Source organism: Sciurus vulgaris (genome assembly GCF_902686455.1).
Source record: "Sciurus vulgaris genome assembly, chromosome: 8".
Taxonomy (NCBI): Eukaryota; Metazoa; Chordata; class Mammalia; order Rodentia; family Sciuridae; genus Sciurus; species Sciurus vulgaris.
This window is the reverse complement of record NC_136468.1, coordinates 9176008-9198451: the sequence shown is the minus strand read 5'-3', so window position 1 is coordinate 9198451 and position 22444 is coordinate 9176008. Positions and strand designations below refer to the sequence as shown.

The window sequence follows — 22444 nt, the reverse complement described above, 5'->3', positions numbered from 1 at the left end:
TTCCTAGATCGATGATTAATATGATGGGTGAACATGGTGACTTTTTAAATCCAGTATTTCTTTGACCTGTCTTAGTTAACAGATGATACAGGAGTGACTTGTAGGCAGACTCAGGGGTCCTCTCTTACTCACTGGGAGATGGCCTGCAGCTTTGTTTTCTTCCTTCCTTCTTCTTTCTATTCCATTTTTTCTATTCTTTTTCTATTTCTTTCTATTCTATTCTTTCTTCCTTCCATTTTTCCATTGATAATCAAAATATGTTTTTGACACTCAACATCATTTGTTGTACTCAAATCGTCCTGAATTTGGGCAGCAGAACCAGTTGCGGGTGCCTCTGTGTCCTTCCTTGGCATTCCTTTGCTTTATGATACAATAAAGTATTCCAGACTCCTCGTACTTACCCTGACCCAGCCGGGAAGTCGGTCCGATTTAGGTACCAAAATACCTGATAACCACTTAAAGGAGGAGCAGTTGGTCTTGGCTCTTGCATCAGAGGACTCAGTACCTCAACGGCTGACTCCATTGCTCTGGGCCCAGCCCAAGGCAGCCCACCGTGGGGGAAGGTGGCAGAGAAGCCGCTCCCTCAGAGCAGCCAGGAAGCAGAGTGACAGAGGGAGGAAGGGGCCACTCCCACGACCCACTGCTCCAACCAAGCCACACCTGCCTGTAGTTACCACCCAGGCCATTGAGACGAGGATGGACTGACTAGGTTATGGATCTCATAATCCCATTACTTTACCTCAGAACATTCTGCATTAACACAGGAGTTTGGAGGAACACCCCATATCCAAACCCTCACGTAGTCCTTTCTTGAAAGAGTCCTGGTTGTCGTTAGCCATGGAGACAGTCTCTGCCACAGGAGCACTTGTTGCTTCTTAGGTGAGCGGGTTCCCCGACGGTCTGGGTAGCTGCGTAGTAGCCCCAGGAACCACCTGCGTTGGTTTCTGTCTACACACAGAAAGCCCCAAGTTCCCACAGACGGATGAACCGCCACCCAAGTCCTCAGAGCTCATTCAGTCTGCCCTGCGTCGCACCTTCCCTGACCTTGAGGCTGGCTCCTCTGCTGGATGTATATATATACCCAGCCAAACTGGGTGGGGATCCTGGGCGGGGCAGCCCCTTGCTTTGGCCTCGGCCACTGCTGGGCTCACTCTCTACTTGCTTGGACGCCAGCCCTCAGGGGGCTCCTTTCCTGCCCTGATGAATGGGATTTCCATGGTGTTATTCAGGGAGGTTGGGTAAACAGTAGACATGAGTGCACACTTGGTACAGTCTTCAAAGACGAGGTTGAAAGGAAAATACTACATTTGTTGTAAACATTCTTAGGGCATTCCACCAACCTTTGACTGACCCCTGAAACCTTCCAACATTAAAATAAATGCAAATGGAGAAGCCTCACATGCACGTGGCTTTAGACTAGTGCAGTTCCCAACCCTGTGCGGGCTGCGTGTGTCCTGTTTCATCAGATTCACATTATACTTTACAACAGTTTAGATTGGCATTCTAATGTCTAAACAAATGTCAGCATGTTTTTCCATGGTGTATTTCTGGATTAAAATTTTAAAACCTCGAAAATGCGTGGATTTCCTTTGTCAGCAAGAAGAACAATATACTGAGTGGACTTCAAATCAGATATGAAGTTTTTATCTGCTAAGTCTTGAAACAGAAATCTCAAACATGACAGTAAAGTAACATAATTACAGTGATCCTGAAAGAGGGAAGGTTCCCTGGTAGTGAGATGCAATTGAGACTGACAAGGTTACAATTCTTTTCTCTGTGGTGGTTGTAACACATTGTCAACTAGCAATAATCCATATATAAATATTGTATTTTATTCTGAATTCATAGGTATAAATTTAAAGTTCTAAACCAAAATGTAGAAAACTTTTACCTCTTTGATCTATATTATCTTTCTACTAAGTTGACAATTTTAGTTAAATTTTACTTCATTTCCATTTTATATCTCTTCATTTCTGACCCTCGAAATCCCAGCTGCAAATCTGTGGCTCCAAACAGTCCCACTATTAATCTACTGGGCAGGTTAAATCCTAAGCTTTGGAGAAGCGGCTATAAGAACCATGGATAATAACATGGTAGTATTTTTACTGAAATTATATTTGTCCATAAAGAAAACAAAACAGAATATAAATCACAGGTTCTCTTCTATTTCAAAAGGAGTTAGATCCGCAGGAATTTTAGCACCAAAGAAAGAAGTTTTTAATTCATGATTACTGTGAAGAAATTGCCTACATCTATCAGCCAATTTGTTTTGCAGTTCTGAGTAGAACTAATAATTTTTTATTAATATTTGAGTTTTAATTCTTAAAGACTATTTGAGAAATTGAGGGTAGATTTGTTCATTATCATCTACATTAGTTATCTCCTGGTACATATTGAATTGCCTCAAAACTTAGCAGCTCAACCCTGGAAACATTTATTCACTGCTACTTTATTGGCGGAAGCCAGTGAAGCAGAAACAGCTTAGCTGGGCAATTCTGGCTTCCGGTTACTAGTGAGGCTGCCATTCTGTGTCTCCCAGGACCACAACCTAAGGGTCAACCAGGATGGAAGCTCTGCTTCATCTGCCACATGGTTGATGGTGGCCATGTAGATCCTCATAGTTCATAGAAGTTCTGATGATTTTAAGAGTATTTTCAACAGACCAGAAATCCAAGAGGGAGGGAGCTTAACATTATGAGATTATGAACAAGGAGCAAATTATTCGTGAGAGTCCCATTCAGTTTTAATGGAACTCTATTAGCAGTACCACCACCAGCTTGTACTAAAAGGGACAGAGAAAGAAAGCAGAATATAAATACTACATTTTCCTTCTAACTCCTTTTGAAACAGAGGAGAAGGTATTCTTTATGTTCTGTTTAGCTTCCCTCCACATGAGTCCCTCTTCCTCAGACTGCTCGAGGGTTTCCTAGCCTAGGAACTGGCTCCCTTTTAGTCAGTGATCCCAAGACTAAAGTGAAACCTCTAATGCCTTTTATTACTTGGCCATGGAAGCCACCTAACCCTGTGACTTTGCAAAGCCTGTTACACATGTCAGTACTAATTCATTGTGGGAAGGGACAGTGCGAGATCCTAAGTAGTAGGAGGTGTTTAAAGTACCATAGTCACAATGTGAAGATTATGGCCATATTGTAGGTTGTTTGCCAGGTTTCACCCTCTGGCTCACAAAGATTCATGTCTCCAGGGTGTGAAGAGCATTCACTTCCTTCAAAAGCCTTCTAAAATTACATTTTATTAGGGTATCTGCTTAAAATCCAAATCAAGTCAAACCAAAATGAAGCTCCTAGGGAGTTCTAAAAGAATACAAATCTGTTTGGGTTCAGGTACTTGAGTACAGCTACTCAAGTCTAGTTCTTCTCAATCTAAAGACATGTGCACAGTTTTATGCACACACACACACACACACACACACACTGTACACTAGTAAGAAACACATAAAGAAACTAATGTGTACTCTTTGATTCAAAAGGAGAAAATAAAATGTCCTGGTTCATATTAGTCCTAAAATCTAGTCAAGCATTTACTGGTTATCCCTTGATTAGGACTCAATCCTCCAATTTCTTTGAAATGATTTTCCATGACTTTCAGCTCTGCTTTTCATGTCCTTAGTTCTGCTACTCTGAGCTGTCCTCCTTTCTCCTTTTTCTTTCTTTCTTTTTAATAAAAAGCAATCTTGTTTGTAGCTATGGTTTCCTGCACATAGAAATTTGAAACTCTCAAAGTCATTTCATTTGGTACCATCTCTGTCCCTTTCAGTACAAGTTGGTGGTTGTACTACCAATAGAGTTCCCTTAAAAATGAATGGGATTCTTATGAATGTTATTCAAATTTGCTGCATTAAATAAAAGGCATATCTGTAATCTCATGAACTCCCTCCCTCCTTGGGCTTCTGTTCTACTGAGGTTTATTAAGATTATTAGATCTTCCATTGTTTAAAGTGTAGATGTACTGGGCACACCAATAAACTTCTGAGAGAATTCTTTTGTATAAGGGTACTGCTTTCTGACATATGACCTAAAGTCTTTCTGAGGTCTCAACGTGGATTTTAGTGTCATATCTTCCTACCACTGTTAGATAATATTTTCCTGGTATTTGATCGTTGCCTGGGAATAATTTCTTAATTCTTGCATTGTTCACTTTCTGGACAGACTGGTGAGAAAACATTTTTACATTTAAATCCATCAAGTCTTGGCTTCCTTATATTTAGCATTTCTTCCCTAACTTCTGTCTCTCCTTTTCCTTTTACTTAAAACACAACAAAGGTATCAGATAGTACCTTTAATATTCTGCCTGGAAATATCCTCAAATTGAATATATAATTTAGTAAATACATCTTTTTTCTTTCCATATAAGCAATGTTGCTAAAGTTCTCCCCACAACAAAGCACAGGTCAAATTTTCTCCCATTTGCAATAACAATTTTCTCACCTTCCTTTAAGCCACTACTGAAAATCTCCTCAAGAACGGTTAGAATTCTGCCCAACAGTTCTTTTAAAACCCATCAACTAACTTGCACATCTCAGTTCCTACATTGAATCGATGCCACACGTTTAGGATTTTGTCACAATTTTCTTCCAGTACCAAACTACAGATTCATTTTCTTTTTTCCGCAGCAAATTACCCCTCCCCAAATAAATCTACAACCATTGCAGTCTTTTCTAACTTCTTGTGGACCTCTCCACAGGGCTGCTCAATGGCATAGTGTTGATTTTCCAGAGGAAGCAATCATGGAGACCAAGTTGGAAACCAGCCTTGGAAGTCACACCTTGCTACCACATGCAATTTTCTATTGTCCTCAGGGGATATCCCCAAGTCAAGGTGCAAGGGGTCTACAAAATGGTGCAAATACCAGCTGGGCAAGAATTAATGGGATCCATGATGGAAACTTAAATAATAATTCAAGAAGAGAGAAAAAAATCTATATTTTAATAGATTTGTAGTATTTTGTCCCATGATTATCTTCTCTTAGAATATTTCTCATGTAGGAAAACAAAAGGACTTGACAATTTCAAACTTCAAAATTATCAAGACCAAACAGAACACTGTTCTGAGTGACTGAGGAAGCCTTGTTTTGTGAACTTAATTATGCCCAATTTGTAGTGATCAGTGTTTGTGCAGCTGCTTTGCTGAAGAAGCTCTCTCCTCCCAAACAGATCTGCTTATTTTGGAATCTTACAAAGTTAGTAGGGATATTCAGAGACTCCCAAGTAATCACAAGAGCAGAAATAAATGATAGTCTTGTTCTGAGAGGTCAGTGAGGTTGCAGCTGGGTGTTTTCTCTCTACTAAGCTTAGACATTAAGCCCTATTCAACTTTGTCCTGATTAAACAATTGAAAATCGTATGTGTGCATACAACTATTCCAAAGGGACCACTTACCTACAATCAGCATTTTCCAAAAGGGACTAAGTCAATGCAAATAAAAAAAGAATGTGACTCAGAAGAAAATACCCACACACGTCTGCACACACGCAAACCACATATTGATATTGAAATGGAGCCTCTGATTTTTAAAGTCAAGAAGTTAATTTAAATAGAATCCTACTCTTATGTAGTACTGAATTGAAGGAAAAGAATGTACATCTTTATGATTAATCCTTAAAAGAGATTCAAATAATAGGAATCAGACTTTAGATATGGTACTTTTTAAAGAAGTGAGGAAAGAGGTTCTATTATACTATACTGTTAGTCCTAGTTAAAGAAAATAGGATATTTTCAAAAATTACTTCTTGGGCAATTTTTTTGTTGACAATTACTTTTATTTATCCAATGGGATATGTTGCTTCTAACCCATTCTGTACAAATGGGTTTTCCCTACAGATATAATATTGGATCTAGTGAATTTGTAAATAACCTCAGATTCATAAGCAGACTAATTAGTGTGTTTTCAATTTGCCCAGACTGCAAATTTGGTACAGGGAACAAGATGAAGGGGGAAACCTTCTGAGGACACTGAACAGAATCTAGCAATGTCACTCCTTTTGGCCCACAAATTCTCTATGTGTAATAAAATTACACCTTTTTTCTATTGAAGAAGCATAATAAAAATTGCTTGGCAGTATACTGTAAAGTTATTTATCAATAAGACTCTTACTGTCTGGTTTTAAACTTGGTATATCTATCTATACCTATCTATCTATCTATGTATCTATATATGTATGTGTGTGTGTGTGTGTGTGTGTGTGTGTGTGTGTGTATATGTTTTTATATATACATATATATAAACATGTAGAGAGATAAATATTTATTCTGCTCTCTTGCAACATCAGCAGTATTTACTGGGGGTTTCTTCTTTTAGTCTCAGTGTTCACTTTCTCTTAATATCACGTCTGTTCACCATTTATAAAAGCTATACTGCAGTAGTTAGTTCCTATAAGATGACTATTCAAAACAGGATGCTGGCCTTATAATCAGAATTTGTGTCTTTATAATGTTCCTTTGCATTATATAAATGGGAAAATCATTTGTGATGCAAATCTCTCTTTGCACCAAGTTACACATTGACTCAGAAAAGAAATACACTTTAATGGATAATAGAAAGTTCAGCTTCCTGACATCTGAATGAAAGGCCCAAGCCCGTTAAGAAAATGGGAATAAATGCTGAAGGTAGAAGAGAAAGGAGGCAAATAGTTGAGAAAACCTGCAGTCTGATGTCTTCCTCTCTGAGTTCAGACTCAGGTGAGGACATGTAACAGTGACCTTGAGACATCAGAGGGACAGAGAAATTGGCAGAGTAAAAGATATCACAAGAGAACATTGGCTTTTTTCACTTAGCATGATATTCTCCAATCCCAACCATTTATCTGCAAATGCCATAATATTATTCTTCTTTATGGTTGAATAGTATTCCATTGTGTATTATATACCAGAGTTTTATTTTCCATTCTTCTGTTGAAGGGCATCTAGGTTGGTTCCACAATCTAGCTATTGTGAACTGAGCTGCTATAAACATTGATGTGGCTGTGTCACTGTAGTTTGCTGATTTCAGGTCCTTTGGGTATAAACCGAGGAGTGGGATAACTGAGTCAAAAGGTGGGATCATTCCACGTTTTCTTAGGATTCTCCACACTGCTTTCCATAGTGGCTGCACCAATTTGCAACTCCACCAGCAGTGTTAAAAGTGTGCCTTTTCCCCACATCCACGCCAACATCTATTTTTGTTTGTTCCCAAAAAAACCAAAGGCCGAATGTTTTCCCTGATAAGTGGAGAATGACATATAATGGGGGTGGAGAGTGGGGAATGAGAGAATAATGGGGGAACTTTAGATTATGTAGAAGGAAATGAGAGGGAGGGGGTATGAAAAATGGTGGAATGAGACAGACATTATTACCCTATGTACATGTATGAGTACACAAATGGTATGAATCTACATCATGTACAACCATAGAAACAAAATGTTGTACCCCATTTGTGTATGATGAATCAAAATGCAGTCTGTAAAAAATTAAAAGCTAAATAAAAAAAAAGAAAGAAAAAAAAAGAGAGAGAACATTGGAATAACAGTCAATCCAGAGTCTGACATGCACCAGGTAATTCATTAGGGTCAATCCCAGCTTCTTCCCCTGAACTCACCTCACACTCTCCAAGGAGCTCACTCTCCTGCAACAGACACCACGTCAGCAACATTCCAAGAAGCACAGCATTGGGGTGTGACGACTGTGGCCAGGTGGCACACCCACGAGGATTTGAGTAACTCATGCCAGACATTGACGTTAACATTTCCTTTCTTTCTGTTCCACAGGTTTTCTGAACCAGATGAATAACTCAAGTCACTCTGTTCTTCAGCCTTCATTCCAAGGATGCATGCAGCTCATCCAAGTGGACGATCAACTTGTAAATCTATACGAAGTGGCACAGAGGAAGCCGGGAAGCTTTGCAAATGTCAGCATTGACATGTGCGCCATCATAGACAGGTAAAGTCTGTTCTTCTGCCTCAAGTTGTCCAAACTTTACCAATACACTTTTTTGGTTGTGTGATAAGTGAGATGCCCAGAAGAAAAAGACAAAAAGAAAAAAAAAAAAAAAAAATGGGCAAGCTGGGAGCTGTCTCTTGCAATGCCTATTAAGTGTATTTATGATGCTAGTGTATCTGTGGCACTGATATGAGGATTCTATGTACATGTATACATACATATGTCTGATAATGTCACTGCATCAGTCTGCTTCAGAGAATGTGAGCTTAGTGCAAATATTTTGCAAGCAGCAGTGAGGTGATGGTGGAGCTCCGACAGTTTATACTTTTGTTTTCTACACCACAAGCAGAATTGTCCCTTCTCTCCTTGTCTCAGTCCTGACTTGGCCTCAGCATATCATCCCCTTCAAAGACCCTGCAAAGAAAAAAAATTACAAGATGTTTTGGGCAAATATGGATTTATTAAAGCTAAATATTTCAAAGAATTGATCCTATTTACAAAATGCAATATTACAATATCTAGTCTGTATTCATTTGTGCAAATCTGGGAAGATGCTTTTTATAAAACCCTTAATTGAATTCTCACAAAGTAGAAGAAACAACTTACATCTGAGCTCTTCTGAGAGTATTGCATATCCTACCTTAACATGCTTCTGAAAATGCTATTCATTACAACATTAAAGTATTTGATTTAGAGATGTTTTTTCCAACAAATTACTACATCTAACTATGAGTTAAAGTTAACCTATTGAGTTAAGATGGTTTTTAAGCTATTTTCAAATTTTTTAAGAAAGGTCTATCTTGTGAAATATAAATCCATGAATTTTATATTATAGAAAATAAAATGTCATTAAAATCTTTTTTAGATTTTGAAGTAAGATGTGATTCTAACCTCAGCTTCCCCCACCCTCCAAGCAGACCTGGTCTCTAACAAACATTTAAGTTGAGATCCTGGGGGGCTGTCATTCAAAGATATAATGAATCTCATAAATAGACAAAACAATCCATTATGAAGTAAGTTTTCCTCCATGTAATTGTAATATAACTGTGTTCATGTGAATGATAAATAACAGTTTATTATGGGCACAGTTTTTAACTTTTTTAAAGCCTAATATATTTGTAACAGGACAAAGACATAACATGCTATTTATTTCTATTACATGTAGGAGAGTATTGATATCCCATCTGACACAGTTTAAGTAGAAATTTGAACTGTTTTAACATACTCCTAATTTTTGAGCCATTATGTGTTTGTTAGCTATTATTTCTGCCTGAAGCAAGTGGTAGCAATAATCAGAAAAGCTGAAAGATGAATTTTTTTCTGATATTAGATATTTATCTACATGTTTTGATAATTATTTTCCATATAAGAAAATTTTATTTCTTCTTAATAGTTATACAGTGCATGAAGGTATTTTAGTGTGTAGTCTCTTTTCCATGTCGGTGGCTTTAATGACATCATCATTTCTGTGGATGGTCCTGAGTTACCCTAGTTCAGCTTCACTTGCAGGCTAGATTTTGCATTGCTGTTTCAGTCCAAACGTCGCATTCCCGGCCATCATGTTTAAATCTTTGCCAGAGAGGTGCAGGTGATGTTGAGATTTTAATGTTTGACTCTCATGGAGAAAACAGGAGCTAAATTGCCGCCCACCAAAGGAATGAGACTTTGATAAGTGACAAGAATAGAGGAGGGCACTCCTGGCCAAGAGACCAATGTGGAGAGCAGGTGGGAAAGAGAATGCAAATTTTAATTTTTGGCAGATACAGGAATAGACCTTTTTTGTTCCCCAAAATGGGTCAATCCCAATGTCTATGTTGTTGCCAAGTTTCCTGCAAAGGCAACAGGAACAGGAGCTCTTCTTTCTATCCTTTAGGATGAAACCTAGGAGATTAGCTAGGGGAAGTGATCACATTGTCACAAGTTTCCTAGGCCCATGAAGGATATCGTGTTTCTGCTTGTCCTGTGTTTTAAGGGCAGTAACTTACACACCTCAAATACCAATCAGTGAAATAGACTCCTTCCATCTCCTAAGATGTTCTCAGTTCAAAATCTTACGCATGAAGTGGTGTGCTTCTTGTTTGTGTGACACGGGGTTTGTTCACTTTATTCAGATCCATTGCTGAGCCTGTTGATTATGTCCCCCTTAAGATGCATCTCACCAGTGAGTCCTGCTGGTTTTCGCCTGTCCTGCAGCAGTGGCCCTCAAGAGGGTATCTCCTCACTGGCAGAAGCTCCCAGCTGCCCAGTGTCCCCTGTTTCATCTTCTTTTTTCAATATATTTTTGGTTGTCAATGGACCTTTATTTTATTTACTTATATGCCGAGCTGAGGATCGAGCCCCGGGCCTCACACATGCTAGGCTAGGGCTCTTCCACTGAGCCCCAGCCCAGCCCCACTGCTTTGTTTTCAAATTACACACACAGGCGCCGAGGAAGCCTGCTTTGACTCTTCCTGCCTTTTCTTCTTTCAAACTGCACCTTGATTGATTCAAGAGTTATTCTGGAGGGGAAAATATGATAAGCGAGAACGTGGGGTAAAAAGAAATCAAAGCTCTGCCACACAATCCTGGTTTTGACAGAAACATTTGGCGATAACAGGAGCAGCTGCATCAGCTTGATGAGCAGAACTTAGGGAAGGGCCGCGGGTGCTACAGGGTGTAATCTGCCAGCCGGACCTGCCGGTGGTACCTGCCGGTCGTACTGGAATACCCCATGATTGTTACTGTGTTTTTTCTTTCTTTCTTTGTGTGTGCATTTGCAAGTGGCTCATTTTGCCAACTTGCTTCCTTACTGAATCAAGGAAAGAGCAAGTTCACCAAGCTACAGAACTGTGCATTCTTCAGCCTTACTTTCTGACTGCATACTAGATGGTGGGCACTGTTCTAGGCACTTGAGACTAATCCTTGAACCACACAGAGATTCATGTACACTTGAAGCTCACACACTGGGAGAAGGGGAGGAAGGGCAGAGGGTGAGCTACAGATATAATTTTAAAAATGAATATAATGAGTTAAAAGGACTAAGTGTTATGGAAAAAAAAAAAAAAAGAAAAATAGAGCAAAATAATAACTGGCGTGCCTGGAGATCAAGGCACTTGGCTCCAGCTTAAGTACAGTGGTCAGCAAACCTCACTGAGAAAATAATATTAGTGCATGACACTGACAAAGTTAACAGTTTTGTCAATTTGTGGAAAAAACATTCGAGGCACAGAGAATCATCAGCTCAAAGATGCTGCCTGTCATGACCAAGGATCTGTGAAGAAACCAGGTGGCAAGCTTGGAAGGACAGGAAGAGGAGCAGCAGGCAAGGAGACCCAACAGTCCTAGAGAGCCACATCCTGAGGACCTGCAGCTCACTGCAAGGATCTGACTTTTATTCTGAGGAGCCAGGGAGCCATTGTGGGCTCCCAAACACCATGCAGTTTGCACTTTTAAAGCGGGAGTCTGGCTGTGGGAGCAAGAAAGGCAGAAACAGGGTATCCTCACAATGCTGAGAGGCGCTGGCAGCCTCCACCTGGAGGCTGGCACCAGAGGGAGAGAAAGGGGGTCAGGTCTGAGTGTAGAGAGACGGGACAGCCAGTAGGAGTGCACATGCATTAGATGGAGGATGTGGGAGAATTTTGAGAGGAAATGGGAACACATCCAGATTCTTTGGTAAGGGCAACATAAGGAAGGAGTTTCTACTTCCTCCCAGGGGGAAGGGTGTGCTGAAGACTTGTGAAAGGCCAAGAGAGAAAGAGTCAGAAATTCCGTGTTGTATGTGTGTCGATTCATCCATGGGAATCTTAGCAGAACGTGGAGAGGCGGTCGGACGTCACTAGGGAACAAGCCTGTGTCTTCAGATTGCACACCGAGCCTCAGGACGAACAGATCATGCCGGGGCTCTGGGCCTTGGGTGTCTTTTCTCCACCTCCTGGGCACTCACAGGACCGGAGGAGGAGGTGGGTGGTGGGCAGGAGCGTCTCCTGGCAGCTAGGGCTCTGGCTTTCTCCTCTCCGGGATCTGCTCTCTCAGGAAGGAGGATTTTCGACAGACCCTCAGGGCCTCAAACGCTGAAAACAGATGAGTGTCTGGAAGATGAGCGTCTGTTCCCTTTCGCACCAGTCATCCTCTGCCCACTCCTGGGCCCAGCGCCGGGACTCCTTAGGGCATCTTTAGGTATCTGGCCCAACGCTATTCCCAGCCGTCTCCTCACCCAGCTGATGAGCCTCAGCAACACTGCCAGAGCCACAGCGGGTCCCATCCACTTCCTCCCGCGGGAGAAGCACCTGAAGAACCAGAGGTGGATTCGGGTTGGAGAAGGGAGGGTGCTGAGGGGCCGCAGTGAGTCCCGGACAGTCCTGGCGGTCCTGGCCAGAGCAGTGCACTGGAAGAAGGCAGCAGCAGAACTCGAGGATCCACATGGAGCTGCTGGACTTGTTTCCTGTGGTCCCCTCCGGGGCGTTTGGCAGGAAGGCCCTGCTGTTTACGAGTTGAGCTTGAGAAGGTGGTGATCACGCTTGGGTTGGCGTGATGCATGTGTGGGACGGAGCCCTGAGGTCCGCTCTGAGAGCTTCGGTTTCTTTTTCAAGCCTAAAACAGCCTCTGGGGCTTAGTTGCCAGCAGGGTGTGTTTCACTGTGTCTTAGGCAGGAGCAGCGAGGTGGCACCGCCCTGGCTACCGGGAGATAAGCACAAGCCCACCCAGTGTTCTTGGGAAAGCCTTTGTTTCCCTGAGGCAGAGGTGGCCCCGGCCCCTCCAGCACCCTTGTTCAAAGTCACTCCTGATGCTAGGGCTGCCTGGGCAGGAAACCAGAAATCAAGCCACCGCCTTTGCTGGCTGTTTCTGCATGAAAAAAAAAATCCTTGCTTACTTAAGTCAATATGAGTCAAGTTTTATTTTCTTAGGGCCCAAAGCCTCTGTCCTTTCCTCATCCACAGCTTCTAAAATCAACACTGCACCTGCTTTGAACCAGAACACGGAGGGACAGACTCCCAAATGTGCAACCGGCTTTGAAAGCCCACAGTGACATCATTCTTTTAGGATACATTAAATTACATTCTACTCATGTCCTCTCGAGATTGGACTAAAAAGCCATTTAGAGGCCAAAGCAAATTCATAGTTACGGTTTAGTTTGTACCTGTCTTTTGACAGGGCTATAAAAATTAGAAAATGCAACTCATTAGAATTAGAATCTTTTTTTGTTCTTTTCTGTCCACCTCCCTTGTAAATATACCAGGAAACAAAACTAGTAAACATGCTGGATAGCACAGAGAGTGGAAAAGGAAAGATAAACGCTCCAACTTAAACACAGCCTACAAAATTACCCCTTGAGAAATTGTGAATAGACTGGATCCTATTCCTGAATTAGCAATTAAGTCTTCATTATATTTTCGGGATGGAAGTGCATAATCACATACCCAGTATTTATTTTTTAATTCAGTGCTTTCTTTTCATGAACATCTACCCAGTTTGATTTGCTTTTCCTTGAAAGGCAAGAATAAGTATTTGAATTTTTATAAGAGCATTTAAATGAGAGTTGGATAGATTTGATGGGAGATATGTCAAAATTAAGTTGACTGTGCTGGCAAATTAATAAAATCGGACCACAAGGAGGCCATGAGTTTCTATAAAAGCAGATTTATAATTTCCAGTGCTTCAGGACAGAGTGCTTGCCAACATGCCTGGGGTTCAATGCCCAACATCACAACAATAAATAAATACATTAAATTAAATTTTATTGTCCTTAGATTTTAAAAATGCAAACATGTTAGATTTTCATTAGAAACAAATTAATCTTCACTTGGTTATAAGCCCACATTTCTAGTAAGTAGCAGAAAAAATAAATACCTAAATTCATACATAAAAAGGCCCTGTAACTTCACTTTTTAAAAAATATTCAGTCACTGTGGGATTCAAACATAAAGAACAAACTCGCTTTGGGGGCCACTGTCCACTTGGAGAGCTCAGCTGGACCCCCTAGCACCGCTCTTGGGTCCACTTATGTAGCATCTGACCGTGGGAGGAGTGGGCTCTGCTCATGCGTCCACCAGGTTCCAGCTGGCCTCCCTGGAGGTGACCTGCCTGCTTGGTCAGCTCTGTTGCTGCTGCCCACGGCTGGGCCACCTGTGCCTCCTGGCTCTGGGATATGATTTGGCTAGTGCTGGGCTCAGGTTCTGGAATCTGCGTAAGGTGGCAACAGGGCCCCATTTGTCTGACACTCTCTCTCGGGTTGGGCACTGGGAGTCGGCATCCGAGAAGCCTCTCAGTTCCGGAACACGGAGGTCAGTGGTCCAGGTCGTATGCTCTGCTTCCTTTCCCTCTCCTCCTTCACCCGACCCACCAGCCATCTAAGCATGCTTACAGATCCCACGTGGATCTGTGGCGACGTCTGTTTTTCTTGGAAACGACATAAAAGCTGAAGTTAATCATGGTCTGTGGGAGGGGTGTCAGATATTGGGGGGAGCTCTCCTAGCTCAGTCTCTGCACCCGCAAGCCTGGTGACCATATCTATGGGACAGCAGCCACGCAGGCTGGCCGAAGGCACTCTGCACAGGAGAGTCCCTCAAGCAGCTGCTGCCATAGTCCTCAGCCTCAAATTGAGATTCATTCAGTCACAATGTACTGATTGAAGATCACACCAAGCCACGCTGGGGCACAATGCCGTAGAGATGCAGGGAAAGTCATCGATCAGACCCTGTATTGTCTTAACGCTTTGTTTTGTCCTGTGTGTCTAAGCTCTTACAGTGCCTCTCATTTGCTCTCAGAGAATTAGCTCTCTCAAACCCAAACGCCTTGGTTTCAGACTAAATTATATCCACACAACTATTAAATTTCTCTTGTAGTCCCGGATCCAGAGATGAACTCTCTTGGCTTCTACTCCCCCAACAGATGTCATTGATTCACTTACAAGATAACGTGATAAAAAGATAAATAAACAAAACCAAAATGTTATGTTAAGGGAAACAGCCAGGCACAGAAAGAAAAATAGCACATAATCTCACTTACATGTGGACTCCAAAGGAGAGCTCTTGGAAAGGGAGGGTAGGACCATGGTCACCAGACCTGCTGGAGTGATAGGCAGAGGATAGGAAAGTTTAGTGTAAAGGAGAACCAGTTCAAGAGACCTATCGTACAACCAGGCGTCTCTAGTTAATGATGATGTATTGTATTCTTGAAAACTGCTAAGAGCAGATTTTAAGTGTTCTCACCACAAAAATAGTATGTGAAGTAAAGCATATGTTAATTTGCTTGATGTAGCCTTTCCATAATATATGCAGATTTTAAAACGATTCTATACACAATATATACAGTTTTGTCAATTTTCAAAAATAACAAAGTCTAGAAGTATAAAAATTATAATAAAGACAATTAAAAAAAGAAAAAAACTACATTCTCGTGAAATCTCTCAGGATTGTTTCCACTGTAATAAAGAAAGTCGTGTCTCACAAACCTGAAGATTTCTGTAGTGACTAATGTTGAGGCCACTCTTCTCTTCATGTGGGTCTGGAGGACTGGAGACCAGGAGGACTCCTGCTTTCTGTTTTCTTCATACCTTCCCAGGCCAACAGCCCCGCCTTGCTCTCTCTTTAAAATTGTTAATGTCGTAGTGGGGGTGCTCTCCCACTGTGGCAGCACTTCTGTTACAATGAGAAACATTGAGTCTCTTACCATTAGGTATAACTTCATTATCAGACTGTGGGCTTCGGGGGAGATCTTTTCACTTTAAGGTAATTATGCATAAGGGGTCTGGGAGGCAGAAAGTCTCTCAGATGAACTTTATATATTTGAAGCTGCACCAGCTCTGTGCTTAAGGCATGGGGACTTTGACCCAATCCAACTCCAAAGCAGCAGGAACAGGTGGATGGGGACCAGTTCTGGGAGGGCTTGAGCCAAAAGCAGTTTTCCAGGAGTGTAACTAGATTTCCTTTTGGAAAACACCCTAAGGCAAGATTCTCAAGATCGAAAAACCTAATCATGAGCTTAAAATAAATCCAATAAGACTGGTTAAAAGACCCTGGTTTCATTTTCTCATAGGACAGTTCATATGGTGGCCCTTTATTCGCTGTGTCTGTGTGTCGTGATTCTCATTGATTTTATGTTGCAAATAGCTATGTTCTTTCTTGGTCCCTAACAAATCGAAAAGCTAGAGGATTTTTGGTAGACCATGTTTCCTCATGATGGAAAGAGTTATTTCTTTCTCTCTTTTCATTTTTCTTTTTCTTTCTCCATTTCGCAATTGCTTTTATTCAAAAGGACTATATAATATGGTCCCCTCAAGTCTATGTTATATACCTTTCTTCATAGCAAAACCTCTTCTAATGATGAGAAAAGAAAAATCAGAAATAACAATACAAAACTCAGGGTTTGAACTCAATATGTCTGCTGATCAATGAAATGCTCAGGAGGAGGCGGTGATTGGGAAGGAATCAGAAAAACTGCAGGAAGTATAAGAGGGTGAAGACAAAGCACCACGTACTAGCCACCTGCTGCCAATCAAACCCCGGCCATAGGCCCCTCATCTCGATCAGGGTTATTTCTAACTTTAGACTCAAAGCTTGCTTTATGGTTTTCTTGTCCTTCCATGCTAACCTCAGGCTCCAGTTTGAGCTTTAACTCTGCTGGAGAAGCCATTTGGTTTCTTTTCTAAGGGACCCAGAAGGGAGTTTCCTGTTTATACTGAAACACGTGAGTCGTGGTCATCTGTCTCAGGATCTGAAATTTTGGGCACTGTAAGAGGTTTGAGGGGAACCTCAACTCAGGACAAGTGGGCTCTTCACAAACGCTGCAGAAATGAATTTAAGGATGCATTCGCCACACGGAGGTCTGACACCAGCACTGAGCCCCGGCCCGCCCCACACTGAGGATGGAGGCCAGTAGCTGAGCCTGCCCGCCTGTCCCCCTACTGCTGAAGGACACTGCCCCTGCCTCCGTGCTGACTCAGTGCACCCTCGCTGGGCCTCCCGGCTTCTTTGGAGGCTGGTGCAGGCATTCTGAATTATTCCTGAGGTCGTGGCCACCATCATTGGAAAGGCGGCTCCCTTCCTGAGACACATACAAGAGACTGGCGGTCCTTTGACAGGTACCTCTATTTATTCACTCACATCCTACACCCCTCCCCATCCTTCTGTTCACAACTAGAAATACTATAAATAGTAATCGAACTGATCCTGTTTATTTTAATAATGTTAAAGTCTTTATAGGGGCTATCTGGTTCAGGGCTGCATTTTCTCCGTGTTGGGTGCTACTAGTATTGATCTCCCCTTCAAAGGACAGGTGGTGGAAAACTGCAGGGTCATAATAAGCCTGCAAGGGGGGAACTTCAGTGTCTCTGGTCTTCACTGCTAGAGGGGAATATATAGAAACAATATGAAAAAACAGGGGAAGAAAGTGTCCCTAACAAACCAAGATGCTATTGTGATAGAATCCAAGGACAGCATGGCAATAGAAATGACAGAAAAAGAGTTTAGAATCTGCATAATTAAAATGATACATGAAGCAAAAGACAAAATAAGAGAGCAAATGCAGGCAATGCATGACCATTCCAGAAAACAGTTGAAAGAGCAAATGCAGGAAGCAACAGAACACTTCAATAAAGAGATAGAGATTCTGAAAAAACAAACAAACAAACAGAAATACTTGAAGTGAAAGAAACGATAAACCAAATTAAAAACTCAGTAGAAAGCATCATCAACAGATCTCGTGAAAGACAATCTCAGACAATGAAGATAAAATAGTTAATCTTGAAAATAAAGTTGAACAAACTGAGAAGATGTTAAGAAGTCATGAACAGAACCTCCAAGAATTATCGGATATCATGAAAAGGCCAAATTTAAGAATTATTGGGATTGAGGAAGAAATGGAGAAACAAACCAAAGGCATGCACAACCTGTTCAATGAAATAATAGCAGAAAACTTCCCAAACCTGAAAAATGGAATGGAAAATCAAATACAAGAGGCCTACAGAATACCAGGTGCACAAAATTACAACAGATCCACACCAAGATACATTATACTGAAAAAACCTCACATACAAAATAAAGATAGGATTTTAAAGGCTGTGAGAGAAGAGCATCAGATTACATATAAGGGGAAACCAATATGGATATCAGCAGATTTCTCAGCCTAGACTCTAAAAGCAAGAAGGGTCTAGAACAATATATTTCAAACTCTGAAAGAACATGGGTGACAACCAAGAATCCTATACCCAGCAAAACTAACCTTCAGATTTGACAATGAAATAAAATCTTTCTGTGATAAACAAAAGTTAAAAGAATTTACAAATAGAAAACCTGCCCTGCAGAATATTCTCAGCAAAATATTTCGTGAGGAGGAAGTGAAAAGCAACAATTCAAGTCAGCATAGGGAGGAACTACCCTAAATAAAAGCCAATCAAAGGACAAGTAAAAAAACAAAAATAAGCCAAAATGACCAGGAATACAAATCATATCTCAATAATAACCCTGAATGTCAATGGCCTAACCTCATTAATCAAAAGACATAGACTAGCAGATTGGATTAAAAATAAAGACCCAACAATATGCTGCCTTCAAGAGACTCATCTCATAGAAAAAGACATCCACAGACTAAAGGTGAAAGGATTGGGAAAAACATACCATGCACATTAACCAGTAAAAAAAGCAGGGATCTACATCCTCATATCAAACCTAAGTTAGTCAGAAGGGATAAAGAAGGACATTTCATACTGCTTAAAGGAAGCATAAATCAGCAAGACATAACGATTTTAAATATTTATGCCCCAAACAATGGAGCATCTATGTATATCAAACAGACCCTTCTCAATTTTAAGAATCAAATAGACCAAAACACATTAATAGTGGGGGACTTCAATACACCGCTTTCACCACTGGATAGATCCCCCAAACAAAAACTGAACAAAGAAACTATGGAACTAAATAATACAATCAATGATATAGACTTAATGGATATTTACAGAGTATTTCATCCATCATCCACCGAATATACTTTCTACTCGGCAGCTCATGGATCCTTCTCCAAAATAGACCATATGCTATGCCACAAAGAAGTCATTAGTAAATACAAAAAAATAGAGCTCCTGCCCTGTATCCTATCAGACCATAACAGAATGCGATTAGAAATGAACAATAAAATAACAAACGAAGACTACTCATATACCTGGAGACTAAATAATATGCCATTGAATGATGCAATGGTAACAGAAGACATCAGGGAAGAAATAAAAAAATTCTTAGGAGTAAATGAGAACAATGACACAACATATCAAAATCTGGGACACTCTGAAAACAGTACTAAGAAGAAAGTTCATTGCATTGAGATCATACATTAAAAAAAGAAAAAAAAATCAACAACTGAAGGATCTAACATTACATCTCATAGCCCTAGAAAAAGAAGAACAGATCATCACAAAAAATCGTAGAAGACAGGGAATAATTAAAATCAGAGCTGAAATCAATGAAATTGAAACAAGAAAAACAATTCAAAAAATTGGCAAAACAAAAAGTTGGTTCTTTGAAAAAGTAAACAAAATTGATAAAACCCTAGCCACACTAATGAAGAGAAAGAGAGAGAAAACTCAAATTAGTAGAATTCATGATGAAAAAGGAAAGATCACAGCAGACACCATTGAAATACATACATAATTAGAAGCTACTTTAAAAATCTATACTCCAACAAAATAGAAAATATTGAAGACATTGACAAATTTTTAGAGACATATGACCCTACCAAACTGAATCAGGAAGACATACACAATCTAAACAGATCAATTTCAAGCACCAAAATAGAAGAAGACAACAAAAGTCTACCAATCAAGAAAATCCCAGGGCCAGATGGATTCTCAGCTAAATTCTACAAGACCTTTAAAGAAGAACTGATACCAATACTCCTCAAAGTATTCCAGGAAATAGAAAAGGTGGAAACCCTTACAAATTCATTCTATGAGGCAGTATCACTCTAATGCCAAAACCAGACAAAGACACATCAAGGAAAGAAAACTTTAGACCAATATCCTGGATGAACATAGATGCAAAAATCCTTAACAGAATACTGGCAAATCACATACAAAAATATATTAAAAATAGTGCACCATGATCAAGTGGGATTTATCCCAGGGATGCAAGGTTGGTTAAACATCCAGAAATCCATAAATGTAATTCATGACATCAATAGACTTAAAGTTAAGAATCACATGATTATTTCAGTAGATGCTGAGAAAGCATTTGATAAAATACAGTGCTAAAACACTTCATGCTAAAAACACTAGAAAAAATAGGAATAGTAGGGACATACTTAAACATTGTAAAGGCTATCTATGATAAGCCCACAGCCAACATCAGTCTTAATGGAGAAAAACTGAAAGCATCTCCTCTAAAAACTGGAACATGACAGGGATGCCCTCTTTCATCACTTCTATTCAACATCATCCTTGAAACACTCGCCAGAGCAATTAGACAGACCAAAGAAATTAAAGGGATACAAATAGGAAAAGAAGAACTAAAGCTGTTGCTATTTGCTGATGACATGGTCCTATATTTAGAAGATCCAAAAAACTCCACTAGAAAACTTCTAGAAGTAATAAATGAATTCAGCAAAGTAGCAGGATATAAAATCAATATGCATAAATCTAATGCATTTCTATTCATAAGTGATGAATCCTCTGAAAGAGAAATTAGGAAAACCACTCCATTCACAGTAGCCTCAAAAAAAAAACAAAATACTTGGGAATTAATCTAACAAAAGATGTGAAAGACTTCTACAGTGAAAACTACAGAACATTAAAGAAAGAAATCGAAGAAAACCTTCAAAGATGGAAAGATCTCCCATGTTCTTGGATAAGCAGAATTAACATTGTCAAAATGACCATTCTACCAAAGGCGCTATACAGATTCAATGCAATTCCAATTAAAATCCCAATGACATTCCTCATAGAAATAGAGAAAGCAATCATGAAGTTCATCTGGAAGAACAAGAGACCTCGAATAGCCAAAACAATCCTTAAGTAGAAAAAGTGAAACAGAAGGTATCATAATACCAGATGTTAAACTATACTACAGAACAAAAGTAACAAAAACAGCATGGTATTGGCACCAAAATAGACAGGCAGACCAATGTACAGAATAGAAGACACAGAGACAACACCACAAAAATACAGTTACCTCCTTCTAGACAAAGGACCCAAAAAACACAATGGAGAAAAGATAGCCTGTTCAACAAATGGTGCTGGCAAACTGGAAATCCATATGTAGTAAAATGAAATTAAACCTCTACCTCTCACCCTGCACAAAACTCAACTCAAAATGGATCAAAGACAGGAATTAGACCAGAGACCCTGCACCTAATAGAAGACAAAGTAGGCCCAAATCATCATGTTGACTTAGGATCAGGCTTCCCCAACAAGACTTCCAAAGCCACAAGAAATCAAAGCAAGAATCAATAAATGGAATGTACTCAAACTAAAAAGCTTTTTCTCAGCAAAGGATACAATCAAGGATGTGAAGAGAGAGCCTAGAGAGTGGGAGAAAATCTATTCCACATGCACTTCAGGTAGAACACTTATCTCCAAAATTTATAAAGAACTTACAAAACTTTACACCAAAAATACAAAGAACCCCATCAATAAATTGGCCAAGGAACTGGACAGACACTTTACAGAAGAATACACACAGGCAACTAATAAATATATGAAAAAGTGTTCAACACCTCTAGTAATTAGAGAAATGCAAATTAAAACAACTCTAAGATTTCATCTTACTCCAATGAGAATGGCTATATCAAGAACACAATAATAGAGGTTGGCGTGGATGTAGAGAAAAAGTTACACCTTTACATTGCTGGTGGAGTTGCAAATTGGTGCAGCCACTCTGGAAAGCAGTATGGAGAATCCTCAGTAAACTTGGAATGGACCCACCTTTTGACCCAGTTATCCCACTCCTTGGTTTATACCCAAAGGACTTAAAATCAGCAAACTACAGTAACACAGCCACATCAATGTTTATAGCAGCTCAGATCACAATAGCTAGATTGTGGAACCAATCTAGATGCCCTTCAACAAATGAATGGATAAAGAGACTCTGGTATATATACACAATGGAATACTATTCAGCCATAGAGAATAATAGTATTATGGCATTTGCAAATAAATGGATGGAATAGGAGAATATCATGCTAAGTGAAATAAGCCAAGTCCAAAAACAACAAATGTTTTCCCTGGTAAGTGGAGAATGATATATAAAGGAGGTTGGGGGGTGGGGAGTGAGAGAAGAATGGGGGAACTTTAGATTATGTAGAAGGAAATGACAGGGAGGGAGGTATGAAAAATGGTAGAATGAGACAGACATCATTACCCTATGTACATGCATGATTACATGAATGGTATGAATCTACATCGTGTACAACCGTAGAAATGAAATGATGTACCCCATTTGTGTATGATGAATCAAAATGCAGTCTGTAAAAATTCAAAAGATAAATAAAAAATAAATTAAAAAAAATAAAAACTAAAATAAAAATAATAAATAAGAGGAAATAAAAGGATGC

General features: G+C 40.1%; 1 protein-coding gene across 2 annotated transcripts in view; it reads left to right on the top strand.

Annotated features, from left to right (window-relative positions):
* CNTNAP2 (contactin associated protein 2) overlaps nt 1–22444 on the top strand; it is a 2020421-nt gene that overhangs the window by 1084022 nt on the left and 913955 nt on the right. For both annotated transcript variants that reach the window (XM_079149276.1, XM_079149277.1), the window contains exon 10: nt 7759–7930. In XM_079149276.1, coding sequence (XP_079005402.1) covers nt 7759–7930 — 172 coding nt within the window. The remainder of the gene's footprint in view (nt 1–7758; nt 7931–22444) is intronic.